The sequence below is a fragment of the Anopheles funestus genome, chromosome 2RL (genome assembly GCF_943734845.2).
Source record: "Anopheles funestus chromosome 2RL, idAnoFuneDA-416_04, whole genome shotgun sequence".
NCBI classification, from domain to species: Eukaryota; Metazoa; Arthropoda; class Insecta; order Diptera; family Culicidae; genus Anopheles; species Anopheles funestus.
In genome coordinates, this window is record NC_064598.1 from 61875784 (window position 1) to 61896947 (window position 21164).

A 21164-nucleotide genomic window follows, 5' to 3' on the forward strand; every position below is an offset into this window, starting at 1 on the left:
GAAAAGTAGTGTTGTGGAACAGGAAAAGAATTTCGATAGTGTTTGTAAGTAAATCGTGTACCACTCCATTCTTTGCCCAATCGCAATCGCAAAGGTACAGAGCCGAAGAATAAGAAGACTGCAGAAATGAATCGGAAAAGAAGAGGTCGACTATGGATCAATGCGCTAATCGCCACTAAACGAACAGAAACAGAGTAGAGAGTGGTTTGGGTTGTGTTCATGTTACCTTTCAAACATCCATGTCGGACATCTTTTACGAAGCCGGGCGGGCAGAATTTACAGATTGGTTTGTGATCTTCGACATAGCATGGCGTGTCTTCGGCACAAGTGGTCGTCTCGCACGGATTGACGCACTGATAATTGCGGCAGGCCAACTCATCCGGACAACCGCTGTCGCGCAAGCAGATCGACAGTGATGGACTGCAATCCTTCATGCATACGCACGTTGGTCTGTGGTCCACCACAACGCAAGCCTTGTCGTCCGGACAGGGAGCGCTGCGCTTACCGTTGCCAAAGCATGGATTCAGACAACGACCTTCGAGACAGGCCATGTTCGAGGCACAGCCATCGTCACCGAAGCATTCGCGCTTTTCGGGTGCGCACACGAGCTCCCCACTGTCATTCACGATGAAACCGTGCGTACAAACGCAGCTGGGTCGATGGCGGCGCGAGACACATTTCTTGTTGGCGTCACATACAAACGGTGCCGGTACCGTGCACGGATCGCTGCACTGCCCGCTGGCGTCGCAGCGCAGACTTTCGTGGCAGTCGTCGTTTGTCTCGCATGCCACTGAAACTATCTTCGGGTCATTCGGTCTTGGTGTGGTCACTTCTTCACATTTGGGATCCGGTTTGCATTCGACGTTCGGTCGGCCGATGTAGCAGTTCGGGCATGAGCATCTTGGTCTGTGCAGTACCGTTTGACAGAGCGCATTGTCACCGCATGCGCCCCGCAGCGAGCATGGATCGGAGCATTTGCCTCCTATGCAAGCCTTATCATTTGCGCATTGTAAATCGTTCGCACAGGATTCGTCTAGAGGTGTTGTTATGATGATAAGTGGATTGTTGATGATAAGTGGTGTGCCTTTTTTCTGGGCAGGTTATATGCTGTACGATAACATGTGTGTCGGCGGAAGTCTTAAGTCGTTCGGTATGATGGAAGGAACTGTTCTTGTCATATGGTCGTAATGAAGTTCTGCTGCCAAAAAACTGTTGCTGCTTGTAATCGAGGGGCATGGGGCCATTTTGATAGAAACGATTTTTCTTACAATCCTAGCAGACTGTCAATGTGTCTTTCACGCGCAAACCTGGTGCATTGACCAAGCCGTTGATGCAATCCTGTTACATAAGTTTCACAACACGCCAAATTATAACGTTTCTCTCACAGACCGCCTCCGCCGTGCGAGAATGGAAATGTTGAGAAATTATTTCAAAATAATATTACAGGCTAGTGCCCTGCTGCTGCAGCCTTCGACGTACCAGATAGACGCATCTTTGCGTGAGGAACTGTGGTATCGAGGATGAGAAACCGATGGACAATGTGACTAACCCGATCGGTCGGTTTTCTTAGTTCTCACAATAGAAATACATCCAACACATGCGCTCTGCCCGGGGAATTGATTTGGGTGTAGGAAAACAGAGAAAAAGTGGGATCGAAAGTTGGACGAGATTGGAAAATAGTCTACTGTCAGAGGCTGTCAGAGAGTTGTTGATAACGATATCTACCTCTGAACGGAATAAAATATATAAGACGACATTTTTATCGACACTGTCCTAGCAGTCGATCAGAAAATGTAGATCGAATCGTATAGAAATGTGTGTAGAACAACACAAGACATTAGGTATTCGTATGTACAGATGAAGTACAACTTCATTTCTATGCGGAATAGGTATACAAGCTATAGTTAAAGCGGGATAAATCACACGAACAAGTAGAAATAGAGATAAACGCGATAGACATTTCATCAAACACAATCCAAAATTGTATTAGAATAGCCAAATGCATTACGATGGAAAAGTACAGGACAGTAAACAGAAAGGAAACAAGGACAAAAAGGAAAGTAGGAAAGGAAAGAGAAAAGTCTGAAAAGTAAATTTTAATACTGGGAAACAAGTGCAAAACAAACCAATATTTTTGTGTGTGTTTTTTTAAATATCAAAAGTAAAAAGTAATACAAAACAGCAAACATGACAAAAACAAACGTGAATAACCCGTAATAAACCTAAATTTGTTTACACATACAAAACCCGAGGCCTAACACGTGCAAGTAGTGAACTATTTGTGAGAAGTGTCCCGTCCACAGTTCCCAATCTGGCGAGAAGCAGTTCGATACACAAAACAAAACAACAAACATGAAATAGATAAGTAAAGAAAGACAGAATATCAAAGAGCTACGGCGTTTGTAAAACATTTGAAATAATTTCTTCTCCATTCGCTAGACGGGGAGTGCGTTACACTACGTACAATTTTAATCGTAACAGGTTGAACATTAACCGGAACAAGGGCAATGCACATGATGCTGCATACACATGTTTACATTATTCATTGAAAAATAGTTAAGCTTTATAAAACGATATTCAACAGGGAAATGTTGTAGAAAGAAGAATACGATAACTTTCTAACAAAAAAGTTTGAACCAGTAAAGCTATATCAATTCCGTAAGTCCTCGCTCACAGCCGTTCCTAGCGGAAGTGTATCGGTTGCGTTGTGCAATTACTACACTTGCAGGAACGAAAAATTGCAAGAGAGAACGTTTAGAAAGAAATGTAAACTGTGAATGTAGCGCAGATTGGGTAACCGCGATGTTGACAGTGACAATTCTGAACAATAGATCGATTGTTTTTTTGGTTTTAACAGTTAGAGTGAATGTGTTTAATTAAACAAAGGAAAACAAATCCCGGAATACAATTTTGTTGTTGTTTTAACTTAAGGGTCAGATAGGGTGTAATTTTATATGCAACAGATCCGAAGAATAATTCGTGCGGTAGGTTTTTTGTTTTTAAATTGCGGTATTTATACACAAACGGAACATGTTGAAATTCTAACCTAAAAAGTGTGTAAAGTAAAGTGACCATTCGTAAGTGTACGGTGAAGGGTGTATGTTCAGATTCAGTGTTTTTTTTAAATGTGGAGTACCATTGCAAATTGTCAAACTGCTGCATCCCGCGGCTTGAGATAGCTTTCGCCATTTCGACAATACAGCAATTGCTGTCATACAAGCGGAATTATTTGATAACATTCTGAATACTAACTTTCCAAATGTTACAAATTATGCAATAATATAGACAACAATTTTACCCAATCTCATTATATAATGTTCTGTATTACTGCTAATTGAGCCAAAATCATCTGTTCGTTATTTCTGCAGTGCCCGAATCAAAACGGTGTATAAAACAGAAAAATGAACTTATTTAAGAACCTTAATGTGATAAACATAATTAAATAATGTTTTGGTTTTTCATTTAGTATCATAAAATATAATAATTGTTTTAACTGTAAGATAAAGAATAAATAATGATCCTGCTAACTTAATGAACGATGAGAGCAGTTATTGAAAAACACTTGATGGACGAATTTGTCCATATGAATGATTTTTAAAGTTGTTATGATAAGGTAAAATCGCATGATTGTTTCGTTATCGTCGCTTTGAGAAGTTTAATGGTTCTATTAGCGATGGTGCTTGAATTTTAATTTGTGAGTTTACACTGACAATGTACATCCGCCGCATCAGTTTACATTCTGTGCTGGAATGAACCATGCGACAGGACACCGTCAGCACAATGTAACGATTGTTTGAACCGTTAGTTCACCGATTGAGGTATGAAGGGTAAAGACATATAGCAAACGGGCTTACCTTTGCGGCAGATAAACTTGGCACCATCACGAACACACTCTCCCTCTACGCACCCGGTAGTACGGCAATCGATCGCAGTATCGTCTTGCATGCCTGTTGTAAGGGAGGTATGAAACAGAAGCACACAGTGCCAATGTGATAACCATTTGCTTTGTGAAGGTGTACCAAAAATACGGAACACTTACATGACATGTACGGATCTCCGTATGGGTGTGTCGGCAAACAGACACAGGACGGTGCTCCCCATTCGGTCATGCGGCAGACCGCATTCGTACCACATGCGTACTGTTCGCAATCGTCTTTCTTAAGCTTTCCCTCGCACAGACAACCCTGTCGAGGATCACCGACGCAACCTGGCTGGCAGGAACACTCGTAACCTTGCTCATCCTCCCGGCACACGGTATTATCGCCGCAGGGGTTCTGGGCACAGCTCTTCTTTTGCACCGGTTGACACTCTTGACGCGCATTCCCGAAAAAGCCCGGTGTGCAGCTACATTGCGCTTGTCGGTTCACGACCCGACACTGTGCATTCAAACCACATGCGCCCGGAATGAGACACGGATTGATACACTTGCCGCTCGCACATTTCTTGTCCAATTCACAGTCATCGTTGGTTTGACATTCATATTGTGCGCAACCCACCGACGGATCACCTTGGAAGCCATCTGGACACAAGCACAGTGAACGATGATCGGACACCTGACACAGGGCATTCTTGCCACATGCTTTGCTATCGGCACACGGATCCACACATTTTCCATTCGTACAGGACCGATCACTGGGACAGTCAGCACTTGTACGACAACCGGCTACACAAGCACCATTCTGGCACAGCAATCCCGCCGGACAGTTGCCCGGACTGCATTTGGTGCGACATTTGCCTCGATGACAAGTTTGACCGCAGCCACAATCCTTCGTCTGGCGACAACTCTTCACACAGTACATGCCATCTTCATCGCAGCTACATTGGGCGTTGCATTTCTCTGCCGGTGGACTACACGAAAGTAACGGATTGCCAAGATAACCATGCGGGCAGCTGCACTGCACACCATGATCAATTACCGTGCACTCCGAACAGGAGCCACACTGTCCTAGTGTTCCGCACGGATCCGTACATTTCTTGTTGATGCATGCCTGATTTGTGGCACACTGGTTGTCCGATCGGCAACCTGCCTGACAGATGCGTCCCTCGCAGATAAGCCCGTTACCACAAGCTGCGTCACTGTTGCAGACCGTTCGGCAAGTTCCCCGTACGCATCGCTCATCTGCCAAGCAGTTTTGATCGTTGCGACACGTTTGCATACACGTACCGCCGTAACATGCCTGTCCTTTCGGGCAGTCTGTGCGTGTTTGACAGAGGTGCGTCTCCTGACGGCAGCCCAAGTTGAATGGATCACCCACTAACCCACCCGGGCAGCTGCACTGCTTCTTGTGCGATACAACTACACACTCGGCGTTAGTTCCGCAAGCTGTCGGTTCCTGGCATGGGTCTACACACTGCTGTCCAATACAGGCCAAATGATCTGAACATCCACTGTCCGATCGACAACCGATCATACACGTTTGTCCTTGACAGATTTCACCCGTACGACAATCATCATCCTTGCGGCAGATTGGTTTGCACGAACCACCATCACAGCGTTCGTTGTTGAGGCAACCTTGATCGTTACCACACACCGGACGGCACAGTCGATCAATACAAGATGTACCATCAGCGCAGTCACGATTCTCCGAACACTGTAGGGCCGGGGCACGAACACAGCCTACCTTTGCCGTCGGACTTGGTACCATGCCATTGAAGCAGGAACAGCTCGCCCGATGGTTTACCACCGTACATGCGGCGTTCGGTCCGCAAGGATTTTCCGAACAAGGATTAACACATCTGTTGTCGCGACAGGTTTCGCTTGCACTGCAGTCACTATCAGCGTGACATCCGTAAACACAACGTCCGGTTAGACAGATGTGGCCTAAGAAGCAATCGTTATCGAGACGGCAGGTAACTGTACGAAAAAAAACAGACAGAATTTGGTAAAAGTACATCCCATCGCAAGAATAATGTGCAATACTTACGCATACAACTGCCCTGTAGACATTTTTCGTTCAGTGCACATTCCTGATCGTTTCTGCATCGAGGCAAACACATGGATTCTTTGCAGATGCTTCCATCTACACAGTCTGTACTGGATGCACACGATATTGGAACTGTAAAGACGAGGGAAAAAAAACATTTAATCTTAAATGGAATAAAAAATGACGCTTTTGTATGTTTGTAACGCGATTTCCTAAAGAACCGGACAAATTCGTTCTGCTCTTAAAGGAAAATTAGTAAACAAGTATATGAACTTGTTCACTCTGAAGAAAAAAACCAGATTGGTTTAGCGAGGTTGCAATGAAATATTTTCGTAACGCAACAAACATGATCAATCGATTATCCGATTAAACTGTATTCCGATTATCCTTCTTTCGTATTATTAGTGTGTACACAATTACTTTTTCCTTACATACCTCGCACACATTCGACGGCCGGGTCTCCAGTGAAACCTGCTGGACAGGAACACTGTTTCGTATGAGCTCCCATCAAACATTCGGCATTCATACCGCAAGCATTTACTTCGTGACACGGGTTGATGCATTGTCCATTCGAGCACACCTCGTCCTGGTTGCATTCGTCCGTTTCAGAGCAGGCCGCTGTAGGAAAATCATAATAGATTAATGAGTTGATGTGTGGTTAAATCATTCAGGTTTACTCCCATATGCAATCTAAACTGCTTGTGCTTGATGATTATAAAGTAATTGTATTATTTGTTTTCCCTCAACGGGATCAGTTAATGCTACGATTTTATGAAATTGAAGAATTGCCGCGAAATTTCAGTCAGTGCCAGTCAGTTGAATGAGATTACTAAATGGTTACTGATAAGTTACCGATAACTGAAGTGCAATAGATTGAATTATTAAATGAAATGAATTTTGTGTTTTTCGCGAAATTTAGCGAGTTGATAATGGGAGATCATTGATTTCAATGCTGTGCTAGTGTATGATTTTGTTGGTTTAGATAATATTTTTAGTGTCAACATTAGACGTATTTATGTTGGGTTTTGAAGTGAAATAATAGTACATAAACAAATATCTGAAACAAACGCTTTCAAGGTACCTTGGTTTTTGGTGTCTAGAAAAAAAAATTAAAATAAACGATTCCTATCTTTCAATACGTAAAACCAGCGAACAAAAAATGGGACGACATGCAGTATCGTCCTTTTGCTCACACGCTTGTACCCACCCATCCGACTTACGTTTGCAAATCTGTCCATGACAGTATGAGTTTTCCGGGCAGTCATTGTTGCGCTTGCAAGACTGTGGTTTTGGTTTACAGCCGTTCGTAAGATCTTTCGGATCACCTTCGAACCGTGACCGGCATTTACAGCCAGCGTTATGGTTTCGGGCTGCACACTCAGCATTCGGGCCACATGCAACGTTTGCGCACACATCGCGACACTTCGATTCACCGCTCTCTTGTACGCACTCGGCCGCATCCGGACAGTCACTATCACGTTCACATTCGGCTGCTTTCTTACAGCCACCCTGATACGGATCACCGACAAGCCCAGCCGGGCAGGAGCACCGATAGGAGCCTCTGCTGTTGCGACACTTGGCATTCGGCGCACAAGGTCGTTCCTTACAGAAATCAATCAACGAGCATCCGCGCTTCGGATCACCCGTAAAGCCTGGCTGACAGTAGCACACCTGTCGATGGTTCTCGGCCGAACACAACGCATTAGTGCCACACGGTGTTTCACTCGTTAGACAGGCTATCTTGCACGCGTGATTATCGCACACCTTATCCGAAGAGCAGTCCTCATCATTTGCGCATTCCACCTTCCGACATATACCGGCCGCGTCTCGGAAGAACCCTTGCTTACACTCACACTCAGCCACGTGATTACGCGCAGTACAGTCCGCATTGCGACCGCACAGCACTCGTCCCGTATTGCAGGCATTTCGACATTCGGAGCGCCCGCTCGAATCTGTGACGCACATTTCGTCCGCGTCGCATTCATCGTCCGCACGGCATTTAAACTCTTTCGTGCAGATACCATTGTGGCAGTATTGAAAGTCGGGACAAGTTGTGTTTGTGCGACAGGTCGGTTGGCAGACGCCCTGTATGCAGAGTTGATCATCCAGACAGTCACGATTGGTGGCACACAGTGAGCAACACACTCCAGCACTGCACTTCGTTCCGGTCGGACACTGCAGGTCGTTGTTGCAGTATTGTAACGCTACACAACCCAGCAGGGGGTTTCCGGTCGTGCCTGGCTGACACGAACATATAGCCAAATGGTTTTTAGTGACACAGTTTGCGTTTGTGCCGCACGCACTCTTCAACGAACATGGATCGATGCAACGATATCCGATGCACGTTCTATCTGCCGTACACTCATCCGCAGTAGTGCATTCGAGTTTCCGGCAGGCTACCTTCGGATCACCACGCGTTGTTGGAGGACACTCACAAGTGGCACGTTCTCCGACTACCGTACAAAGTGCATTTTCACCACATACATTCTCTTCCGCGCAGGGATTTTTGCAATGCGCATTAATACACACCGCGCCACTAGGACAATCTTCGCTGGAGATGCACTCGTCGGCCCGCTTGCAACCGGCGGAGACAGGATCGCCTACCAGACCAACCGGACAGGAGCAAAGATAGTTCCCGGGTAGATTCTCACACACGGCACTCTCGTGGCAAGGCCCAGTCTTTTTTTCAGCACATTCATCGATGTCTTCGCATTTGCCGTTTACGAATGTATAACCTTGGTAACAGGTGCAGGTCGCTTCATGATCTACGATTTGGCACGTTCCCCGACCACAGTTGATCTGTTCACATGGATTAATGCACCGGTTTGATTCGTCACTGCAGGCACGATCCACTCCACAGTCTTCGTTGTGCACACACTCCACCTTGAAGCATCCAACTCCAGTCTCTCGATCTGTAGCATCGCCCAGATATCCCGCAGGACAGAAGCATTCCGCCTGATGTCCAGCTACCTGACATTCCGCATTCAGTCCACACTGTTTGGTACTACACGGGCTGCGACATTTGCCTCCGATGCAAGCCAACTCATCCGAGCAATCCACATCCTTACGGCATTGGTTCGGTTTCCGACAGCCCGGATTCGCATAGGCGTCACCCACCGCACCCTCCGGACACTGGCAGCGATAGGAACCAGGAATGTTCTCGCAGACCGCACTTGTATGGCATGGTTCGTCAGAACATTCGTCGATATCGGCACATCCGAACGGAGTTCCGATAAAACCCTTCATGCACTTACATTTTCCACCCTGGCAAACACGCTGCGAAGGACAGTCAGCATCGGTTCCGCATCCTGGCACACAAACGCCGGCCTCACTGCATACCTCTCCCGGCAAACAGTTGTTGTTTGTATAGCATACCTTTGCGCACACGCTGTTGTGGCAACGTTCGCCAATGGCGCAAGGTGTCGTTTCCGTGCAAGGCAGACTGCACAAATTTCTGATGCACATGTGACCTGCCGCACACTGTGCCGATGTCTCACAGTTAGTTGGCATCCGTACGCAACCTTGCTCGGGTGAAGGATTGCCCTCGAATCCGGCTGGACACGAGCATTGCGGTACATGATCGACACTCGAACACAAAGCGTTCGGTCCACAAGCATTTCGGTCTGCTGTACATGGGTCTGTACATTTGAAATCGATACAGGCTGTAGTTCCGCTGCAGTCTCGGCTACTGCGACATCCGATGGTACATATGCCACCGCCACACGCTTGTCCTTCCGCACATTGGCTGTGGGCAGAACAGGGCACTGCACAAATGTTGCTGAGACAGCGTTCTCCTGCTGAACAATCCTTGGTGTTGCGGCACGCCACCATACACTGTCCACCATGGCAGACGTCTCCGTTGCAGTCGAGATCGCTCATGCAGCCATTACTTAAACGTACGCAGCCATCGCGTGCCGACCCTGTAGCGCCAGGAACATATTTGGCTTTGCAGCTACAGACCGGTGTCCGATTAACAACCGTGCACTGCGAATTTATGCCACAAGCATTTACACACGGATCGGTACATCTTCCATTGACGCAGGCAGCACCTTCAGGACATTCGATGTCCCCTCCAGGGCAAGCACCTTCATCACGACATCCCGTTAACGGATTACCAATCTGTCCCACGGGACATTTGCAGACGTATCCGTCTGGGCCTGCTTCACAGGACGCAGAGGGATGGCAGGGATTCGGATCGCATGATCGTACCTGTGCGCATTCTACATCGGCGATCGGATTCGCGCGATAGCCCGGAGGACACTGGCATATCGAACGATGGTTTTCTGCGATGCACACCGCATTCTCGCCGCATGTATCCTCCTGACAAACGTCTACACAGCTGTGAGTCATGCGATTACACAGCTGATTCGAGGGGCAGTCACGATTATAGACGCACGACACCGACTGACAGCCTTTGGTTAGATCGTATGGATCACCAGCATACGAGCCTGGTGGGCATTGGCACTGTGCATTATGGTTATTGGTGATACACAGTGCAAACGGTCCGCATTGCACACCTTCACATGCCGGTCGACAAGAAAGCGCTCCCTCGTGCAAAATGCACGTATCCGATTCAGCACACTCAGCACTTGTGAGACAGGTGTTTTGCTGTTCCGGACGACAGCCATTGCGGTCGTTCGGATTGCCAGTGTAACCCGGCAGACACTGACAACTGCCCTGATGATTTGACGAAACGCACACCGAGTTTGGTGGGCATGTGAACTCCGTACACACGGCAATACACTTCAGCACGCCAACAGCATCCGGACGACAAGCTGCCACCTGATGGCAATCAGCATCTGTGGTACAGTCTGGAATCGACGGTTTCACGCAGCTCGATGCAACCGGGTTCCATCGGTAGCCATTCTGGCAGTGACAAATCGGTTGATTTTTCTCATTGACCGTGCACGCTTCGTGCACACCACACTCAACCGCATTACACGGATTAACACATGCGTGTAGTCCATTCTCAGTGACAGTGCATACGTGGCCAGACTTGCAGTCACCGTCAGATTTACATTCCGCTACCAACTTTGCTTCCTGCTGGCATCCCACCGTAAGATCTCCGGGATTACCCACATAGCTCGGAGCACAAATGCACGTGCTACGATGATCATTCGATACACAAAGTGCGTTCGGGCCACACTGCACCTTACTGCAGGCATCCACACATCGTCGTAAACCCTTGCTTGTTTGAAAACATATTTTGGAGCTTTCACAATCTGCATCACTGTCGCATTGTCCTTCGAGAACGCACCCCGCCTTGAGGTCTGTTGCATTGCCCGCGTATCCAGGCGGACAGATGCATCGACCCGAGTCACAGGCTGCTCTTGGGCCGCAGCTTGTCTTGGCGCACAGGTTCCTGCAAACACCGCGCTGACAGCTATACCCGGGAGGACATTGTACATTCTTGCTACACTGACACTGTCTTGGGTTGTCGCAGACAGTTTTTTCGATTGCCGAGCACATTACGAACGGATTGCCTCCGTATCCCGGTCGACAACGACAGTCGTAGCTACCGGCCGAGTTTATACAGATTGCTCCTTCACCACAAACGCCTACCGTCGAACATTCGTCCACATCTCGGCAGGCAACGTACGGATTACCACTGTAACCACCTGGACAAATGCACTCCGCAGAGGTAAGCGAGTCACGACACTCTGCATTAGTTCCGCAACGCATACGGCTGCACATGTTGCGCTGTTGCGGTTCACACAGTCCGTACGGATTTCCGGAAGTTCCTGGATTGCAAACGCACGTGTTCTGGATGACACCATACTCGCAGTGCGCATTTTGACCGCACGAAGGCTCACAAGCAGGTGACGATACGGCTAAAGAAGCGAAAACACTTCGTTAATAATACGGTTCCGATGGTAACAGAACTTTTTTACTGCATACTTACGTGGCATACAAATAAGTTCCGGATTGCCGACAAAGTATGGTTCGCAGATGCACTTTCCACTGGCAACATCGCAGGTCGCACCTACACCGCAAATCACTCCATCGCACTTATGCTTGCAGCGTCCATTGATGCAGACCTGTGGATCTGCACATGGTCTGTTGGTGGAACATTGGTCCGTGGTGCATGAACCACCCGGGAACGGATTGCCCATCTCCCCCGGTGGACACTTGCAAGTTGGTCCCGTATTCGAAACGATACACATTGCACCTTGTCCGCACATGTAACCTTCGCATTCTGTGGTAAAAGAAGAATGAAGAGAATATGCTACAGTTTCATCTTTAAACCAGATTGAGATGGGTATTGTAAACTTACGTGACACGCAATCACCACTCGGTCCCTCGACGAAGCCCGCACGGCAACGGCACCATGCTGCATGCTTTTCCGGTTCACAGAATGCGTTCGTTCCGCAAAGCAGACTTGCGCACGGACTTACGCATGTACCACGCTCGCAAGCCAATGTGTCAGCGCAATCTTCGTTTCGTCGACACTGGCTTTTCACCGAGCCTTGCTCCAATATGCACCCGCCTTTGTAGGCGTCGCCCACCATGCCCGGAGGACATATGCACTTGTAGCCCCCACGCTGATTCACGCACTGCGCACCGTACGCACAAGGACTGTTGGCACACTCGTCCTCATCGATGCATCCGGTCAGTGGGTCTCCTTTGAAACCGACTTCGCACATACACTGAGGTGGATCGGATGGAGTGCACCGTGCGTTCATACCGCACGGGAAACGCTCGCACGGGCTCTTGCATCGGTTACCATCGTAAGCATCCATGTAGTATGGTGGTGGACAAACACATTCGCCAGGTTGGACGCAGCGCTCGTTTGCGCCACATTCACGATCGGCTGCACAGCGTTTCTGAGCCAGAGTACACAGCCCATGGTACGGGTCACCGGAGTACCCTAACGGACATTTGCATTCAAAACCGCCAATCGTATTTAGACATATCGCGTCGTAACCGCACACCTGCTGTCCTTCACCACATTCGTCGATATCTTCGCAATGACCATTCGCGAGCGTACGGAAACCCTTCGGACAGGCGCAGTAGCTAACGCCACCGGTAATGGAGATACATTCCGCTCCGCCGGGACATTTTCCGCCCGGTGAACAGCTGTCGAGCACACAGTTACCATCCATCAGTTTGTACGGAGCCGCACAGCGACACTCGGCGCTATGACATTCATCGCACGACTGGTACGGATTACCGTTGAATCCAGCCGGACACTGACACTCGTAGCTTCCTGGTAAGTTCTTACAGATAGCGTTTACACCGCAAGCTGCCTTCGTACTGTCCCCGCACTCATCCACATCACGACAAGCTCCCTTCGCATCACGTTTGTAGCCTTGGCCACAGATACACACACTGTTACCACTGTACGCATCAAGGATACATTTTTCCCCTGCCGGACAGGGACTATTTTCGCCACATGCATTAAGTGCTGACTTCGAGCAACCACCCGAGTATGGATCGCCCGAGCTACCACCCGGACACTGGCAAGTGTAACCTCCGGGTAGATTCGTACAAACAGCCCCGCTGGGACAGGGGTTTGCTCCGCACTCATTAATGTCCACACACTGACCCGGTTGCCCCGTATATCCTTCACTGCATAGACACTGTGCTCCACCGCCTGGGACTAACATACAGTGCGCGTTCGGGCCGCACGTAACCTTCTCGCACGGATGCCGACAGTCATTGCCTACGTTTGGTTCCGGACAGAGACATCGCTTTTGCTGATCACATACCGCATTGCCGGGACAGTCCGTGTCTTTGGAACAGGCGACAATGCTGATGCAGCGTATGCTTGGATCCGGATCGGCAATCGAACCCGCCGGACAGCTACACTGATGTGATCCTTCGAGATTCTTGCAAAGCGCATTAACCCCACATGCGCCGGGTCTGGTACACTCGTCCACATCCTGGCATTGGCGCGTTGCCTCACCCGTAAATCCTGGTGGACACGTGCAGCTGTAGCTACCTGGATGGTTGGTGCAGATGGCGTTCAAACCACAGCGCCCGTTCGGTCCCTGTGCCGGATCGCATTCGTCGATATCGACGCATCCGGCCGCTATGTCCGATGGATTGAACGTCCAGCCCTCGTCGCAGATACAGAACGCTTCTTGACCTTCCGCCTTGCAGTACGCATTTTTGCCACACTTTACATCAGCACAGGGCGGCTTGCAGGGAACTCGGGGCGGTGTACCGATGAAGCCTGCTTCACACTCACACCGATACGAGCCGGGTATGTTAACACACACTGCGGACGGTCCACAAACTCCCGCACCGGATCCCTTTCCGAACCGTATGCCACTTCGACACTCATCGATATCAACACAGACCGAGCCTTGCGGTTCGAACCCATCCTGACAGAAACACTGACCCTCGATACATTCCGCGTTGTTGGTGCAGTCGAAAGCACTCGTGCAGAGCACGTTCACATCAGCCTGTTCGCAGGCCACCTTAGCATTTGGCCGACCCACATATCCTTGCGGGCAGAGACAATTATACCCTGGCGAAGCGTTCTCACATATCGCATGCTCGCCACACGGCTTCTCGTACGCACTGCATTCGTCTATATCTACGCAGCCCCGGAAGGGGTCACCGGTGTATTCTGGTTTGCATGAACAAATAAAGCTCCCCACCGTGTCCGTGCATATCGCATTTTCCCCGCATGGATTATCAAGGCATTCGTTTACATCTAGAAGGTGGAAATAGAATCATGTATGTGTGCGTGTGTACGTGTGATATGTGGGTGGAGGTGTGTGGTTGTGTTGCGAAATGTTTATTAGTAGATGAAGCTAAAGCGAATTTTAAAGCCTTTTTCGTATGATCGACAGCGGATAAGGTTCGAGAGGATCGCTTGCTGTATTTGCATGCGATCGACTTCCGCCGTTCGTTCATCGGAAATAGGCGCCAAATAATGAAGTATGAAAGCAAAGGACTAACTTTTGCAGAACAATTCACCGCGTCCTTCGTATCCCTGAGGACACAAGCACTTGTACGATCCGGGAAAGTTGATGCATTTCGCGTTCTCTCCGCAAGCGTTCGCTTTCGCACATTCGTTGATGTCCGTACACTTGCCGTCGTCCGTAACCGTCAATCCAGGTGGACATTTGCACCGATAGCCCCCGGGTGAGTTGATGCAAATCGCACCATCCGCACACGGATTACCGGAACACTCGTCAACGTCTGTCGGATGTTGTCGATGGTTCGTGATGCGGTTGTATGGATGGTTTGTGTAGGATGAGAAAGATATCCCGTGGCGTGTGCGATGGTTAGTAGTAGGCGTTTGGCGCACCAGTGCCCGATTTGCCCGTCGTGTTGTCGTGGTGGCGGGGTGAGATGGTCCGTGGCGAGTTGATCATGTATGTTTGTATGTGTTGTGTTGACCCACCGGCAGATGTGATGTATGGCAAATGCAATATTGAAAGTTAGAATACCGAATGGCGTTAGCTTGTTAAGCGGCGTGTTTTACCAATTTTACGACGGCACTGGTTGGAGTGTGTCTCCGGCCAGCACAGCACGCATGTCTCATGCTCCCATTCCCTGTACCTACCTTGACAGTCCGTCATCGGATCACCGGAAAAACCCTGCTGACATTCGCACCTGAAACTGCCCACCTCATTCCGGCAAAGCGCATTTCGGCCGCACGGTGATCGTGCGCACTCATCGTAATCAAGACAACCCTGAGCCGAGCGTGCATCTCCATCGAATCCTTGCGGGCAGTCGCAGCGATAACCACCCTCAAGGTTCGTACATATGGCACCTGGTCCGCAAACGCCGGGCTGAACGCACTCGTCCACATCGATGCACCCGTTGTACGGATCGCCATAGTATCCTTCCCGGCACTGACAGGTGTAGTTGCCGGGCAGGTTGACGCACTCCGCGTTCAGGCCACAAGCTTGCGGATCCAAGCATTCGTTGATATCTGAAGTAAAGATATCGCAATTTTGTTTTTGAAAATGAGATTTAACATGTGTTTGGAAATAATAGTTGGAGTTTTTCGTTTATGCAAATAAAGATTCATTCTTATTTACCTGCACATCGCTCTTCACCGTCGCCTTCGAAGCCGGGTTTGCATTTGCACACAAAGTGCGCTGGTAAGTTGCAACATTCGGCATTTTCCACACATCGCTGGGCAATGTTTGGATCCTGGCACTCGTCGATATCTATAGGGATAAGTCACAAACAATACAGGATTAGCGCTGATGGTATATGCGGTGTTCTACTTGCTCTTACCTTCACAGTGAAGACCATCGCCTTGATAGCCAGGAAAGCACGTACAGGTGAAACTGCCTAGGGTGTTCGTACAGTGGGCGAAAACGTCACAGGGTCGATATTTACATTCGTTTTCATCTGCAATCGAATGGATATACGAACGTTTAATTGAAATCTAAATAAGCGTTGCAGTTTTCACGGTTTTCTTAAGTTACGGCAAACTAAAGACTGGTAGTTTAGGCTGTGCACAGGACTGCGATCACCTCTCCTTTGGAGAACGAAACAGCACCTGTGCTGAAGCGAGTAAACGAACTATGGTAGCGCGGAACAAATTGAATGATAGGTCAGCAAAGGATGCAAAAGTAAAGGGGCGCGTCCAGCGTCCGATCAGCTGATCGGATGAGTTAATACCGCGAAAGGAAAAGGTAGTAAACGCGAAAGGAAGAAAACGGTTTAAAAACAAGCTGGTGTAATAAAGTTTCGATAAACAAAAATATTCGCGATGAAGTTTGTTATGCTATTCCCACTGAATGAAGCAACAATGAACTGTTTGTTGTTCTAGAGGCATATTTTCCTGGTAGTATCTTACAATCTCTCGGAGAGATTAGCAATACGACCAGGCCGTTCCTTACGAATAAAAATAGAATCTCTCGAAGAGATTTAAATTTATAACAATAGTGTAATAATTCGTAGACAAGCAAGTGTCAACAAATGGTGAAAAGATACGCCTTAGTTGTGTAAAGAAAAAAACATCCTAACTTACCCGGAACTTGGCAATTACAGCCGCCAAAACCATCATTGCAGTGGCATTGACCGTCTAAGCACACTCCATTCGAGCAAGCTGTGCCATCTTTATCACAATCATCTGAAAGCAGAAAACAAGATCGAAAACAAATAAGACGTAATCCTATCCTTGTTCGATGCAACATCGGCCAGCGGAATACTTACTTGTACACTTTAACTTATTTCTAAGTTCATCGGAGCCCATGTAGCAATCCGATGTACCATCACAAAGTTTGGACAGCTCGTAAAGCTGCAGATAGTCTGTGGATTCGTTGACTTGACAACCGAAATAGCCATCCTCGAGGTTGAGGAAAAACACTTCATGCTTCAAACCGAATATTCCCACGTGCTTGCGCGACGCGGAGAGCTGTGCGTTTGTCTGCAAAGAAAAGACGTGAGGATAGAAAATGAGTTGAAGATATTTAACGATAACATTGCTTAACATAATAAGAAAAAAAAAATAATAAAACCCTGTCTAATCTTTTCTTAACGATTTATTTGTCACAACTGAGTGAAAATTAATCTCGTTTGTAAGCAAATATAATAGTCCTATTTGTTAAACGTGTTTGAATCTATTCGATCGTGTCATTACACAAAGTTTAAGGTGCATGATTGTGTGGTTTTGAAGTAAAAGTCACCGCAGCTACTGGGAATAGAGATGCACCTTAAACGAATTTTCAATTTACGGCTCGGGACACCCGTGGAAGTACAAATTAATATCCGGCCATAGTAAAGAGCAGCAAAACGGGACGGGCTAAACGGGTTGTATCGTGTAGGACCGGGACCGAACAAATAGTGCTGGTGGCAACCTTGGCTGTGTTACGATGCGTTTCACTGTCACGCGCTGGGTGGTTCGGGCGTACTGTCCGTTGTAGAACGAAGAGTGCGTAAAAAACATTCCAACAATTACCCGACTAATACCGAAACCATTGAAAAAGGGCTGACAACGATGACGCGTAAAAAATCTGGCCCAGCGCTACAAGCGTTGATCGGATTCGTTCATCAACGCAAGGCGAATGACTATACAATCCCACAGGTTTCGAGTCTCCCGGCCGTTGGATAGGGCAGCAATTCCTAGGGGGCATCTTTTCTTAACGGTGTATCGATTGTAATTTTGGTTCACTGCCAAAATAGGAAAACCGAACAGCTACCACGCGAACGCAAACTGCTTCTGTCGGACTTCAAATGATGCTTTCTCTAGTTGACATCTAAATAGGCCTATCATTCCAAAATTGTTTTGGAGCTACTGTGGCTGGAATAAAGTGTTCTTGATCCTGTTTCTTCTTACAGCATAATGCTTTCCATCTGCCTGATGTTAAGGAAATGGACCCAATTGTTTAGTGTAACCTTTCATGTCAAGGTGCATTGATCTGTGCGTCATTCCATCAAGGGGTAGATTCGCTGAGAAGCAGGAAGCAATCAAGCGAACATTAGGCGTGTGTGTACCTATGATCGGGCAAGGTGTACATTAAGTTATAGCGAGTGCTACAAATAAATGGATCGCGCCGGACAGGAACGATCCAAACCAGCCTCGATCGATCGATAATTGTGTTTGAGGAGTCATAAAACCATAATCGATTCATCGCAAAAAAGCATGACACCAGCTTTAGAAAATGCTATGCTATTATCTCGGATCCTTGGACTGTTGCTCTAGCTAACGTCTCTGAGTCAACTTGTTAGCAAAATACATACATGTACATTCGTCGTTACCGGTTTTTAGATGTGTTTTCCCGGTTCCTTCCCGGCTTCGGGCTTGATAATGATGAGCGTGGTTGAAGCGACGAAACACGCTCGACGGTAGAAGGATAATAATTGGAATTCGATGCTTGTGATGATAGGGTACTATTTTGTTAAATGCGAAGTTTAACACTCGCCTGACACCATCATTCGACACAACCATCAGCACCATCAAGAGGCGTTAATATTGGCAGCTTGTGATTATGACAGTTTTTTCTTCTCTGAGTGATACAGCAACTCTTAAAAATCGTTAAAGGTACGATTTTTAGGATTAAATGGATTTTGTTTTAAATTATTATGTAGAGAAAAAAAAACTTTGCATAGATGAGTCGAACGTCGTTTTTGATGTTTTAATATATTGAAATAATATAGAGCAGTTTTGCGAAGGATTGAATAACAAAAAATACATTTTCCAAACGCTTGAGAATAGCAAAAAATTACATCGTTTCCAGTCAATAGGCAAACAGCTTTTAGGAATTTACGTTTCGATGAATGCTGCATCAACCGATGAACGTTTTATGTTCTTTGGGAGATTTATGAGCTTCGCCATAAAACGATCGAAAGCATCATTGATTTATTGTGTGTTGTGTACTGTGCACCAATATCCCATATCCTAAGTTCGAAAGGAGATAAACTGTTCGATTTGCAATCTTTGTACGCTTGGTTAAAAGGCTTTTCTACAGCAGTGAACATGTTTTCCTTTTTCCAGTACATTATCTCCTAACCATGTTTTATTGGTATTGCACCTTAATTCAATCGCTGAGAGGATACTAAAGCCTATCATAAATTGAATATTGCAAGAAACACTTAGAGATTGGCATGTAGAAGGCCTGTGGGTGTGCCTACAGGTACAGTACTGGAAACATGCGCACCAATAAGCTTTTGCACAAGTAATTGTTTGCAGTAATTTAGATTCCGGCACATCATCTCGGGTGTTGTTTAATGTTACATGTATGTTTTGTAGATTACTGTTGCATTAAATTTTACACATTTACAACCATTCTAAAGTGGTAGGTCTGTTTATAGTGACGTTCGACTAAAATCGTAATGGCAGATAGGGTTATGTGCTTACATGGACGTGCCTTGTCAATAAACTAACGTGAACATTGTTTGCTAATGCCAACGATCGCTATTACAAGCGATAAGTTGCATAACGTTTAAGAACACAAATTTAGTTAAGAGTTAGTAAGATTTTTTTTCGATTTGCCATACATTCAAGCTTATTATCGTTCTTTTTCCGGGTTCTTTATTATCGACTTTTTCCTTGGTTGCAAAATTAAGGTTTATGGAGATGTTGTAACGAATGTATTAGATTGGGTGTATAATTTATCCTATAGCTAAGTCGTACAGATGCCAGTCTTTTAAACGAAAGAATCAGTATTAAGTCGCATTCGAATCTTTGCCTCACAGACAAGGCTGGCGATCCAGTTAGAAGGAAATAAACGTTAAACGAAGTCAGATATGGGAGTCAAGAAGACATAGCAGAAGAAATAGAGTTAAATTAATTCAAATCATCATATGTACCTATAAGTCATTATTTTGGGGTTAAACTTTCTGCAATTTGTGCTTTCACATCGATTCATACGTATGGTCAGAAAAGAAATTTAATTAATCGTCCTTTTTATTTGGTGTATTAGCAAACTTTTCACCGTTTTTTTCCAAAAATTTGAGTATTTATTGTGAGTATAATTGTTACTCAGTTTTTGTGCATCTTGATTTTTTTCTTAAATTTCTGACATAATATGAATCCCATACTAACGCATGAATGTTTGTGTTTACTTTTATCACTCGTTTTCAATTTTATTCGTAATCAATTAATTTTATTCTACAGCCAAATGCAAGTTTGTAATAGTTAAATATAAATAAATAAATAAGCAAATTCATGTATCAGTCATGATTTTTTATACAAGGAATTCTGAACAGAAACGTTGGCTTTATTGCTATTAGAATGTTTCAGAGAGATCATTCTAAGAGCATCGAACGCATTTGATTGATGTTGTGAAAAGAAAGTGAAGATCTTCGATAAAATTATCAATTACTGCAAAGCACAGACATAGGTTGTATCTAATCCGATTTTCATTTTAATGTTTCCCTTTCAGCAAGATTCGATTAATGGTTCACACCAGGATGATGGTACCAATCAAGATGCCATTGAACTGGTCAGATTGTTCTAAGTGAATTAGTATCGGAGCGTGGCTTTTTACGTTATTCCACACAAGAGGTGATTATTGCTAATTAATAACATTTCCTGTCCACACCGTGCAATTAAGACGATCAAAGAGCGCACACACTATTGGCATCGGTGTTCATGCTGTTGGTCGGGTAGGTTTAAAGTAACGGTTCCCGCTTACTCTCATCCATTTCACCCCGAGCTCGTATGGATTTTGGACGCGTTACTACCGGGGGTAATGGGACGCAGAGCAAACGATATAACGGGTTCTAACACACTTTTATGCTGCTTGCCTGTATGAAAGTTATTTTAATTCTCACACCAAAGGTGTACAGCCCATTTAAAGGTAACGTCTTCACAAGTGTCAA

General features: G+C 46.4%; 1 protein-coding gene across 1 annotated transcript in view; it reads right to left on the bottom strand.

The window, feature by feature from the left end:
* Nucleotides 1–21164, bottom strand: part of LOC125762678 (uncharacterized) — a 146052-nt gene that overhangs the window by 67630 nt on the left and 57258 nt on the right. Inside the window, exons 4-17 of the mRNA XM_049425058.1 lie at nt 17055–17268; nt 16870–16971; nt 16128–16244; nt 15926–16057; nt 15445–15816; nt 14835–15077; nt 12199–14586; nt 11827–12120; nt 7145–11755; nt 6360–6542; nt 5925–6056; nt 4040–5854; nt 3855–3947; nt 227–1033 (exon numbers count right to left, since the gene is read on the bottom strand). Of these exons, the coding sequence (XP_049281015.1) occupies nt 227–1033; nt 3855–3947; nt 4040–5854; nt 5925–6056; nt 6360–6542; nt 7145–11755; nt 11827–12120; nt 12199–14586; nt 14835–15077; nt 15445–15816; nt 15926–16057; nt 16128–16244; nt 16870–16971; nt 17055–17268 (11503 nt within the window). The remainder of the gene's footprint in view (nt 1–226; nt 1034–3854; nt 3948–4039; nt 5855–5924; nt 6057–6359; nt 6543–7144; nt 11756–11826; nt 12121–12198; nt 14587–14834; nt 15078–15444; nt 15817–15925; nt 16058–16127; nt 16245–16869; nt 16972–17054; nt 17269–21164) is intronic.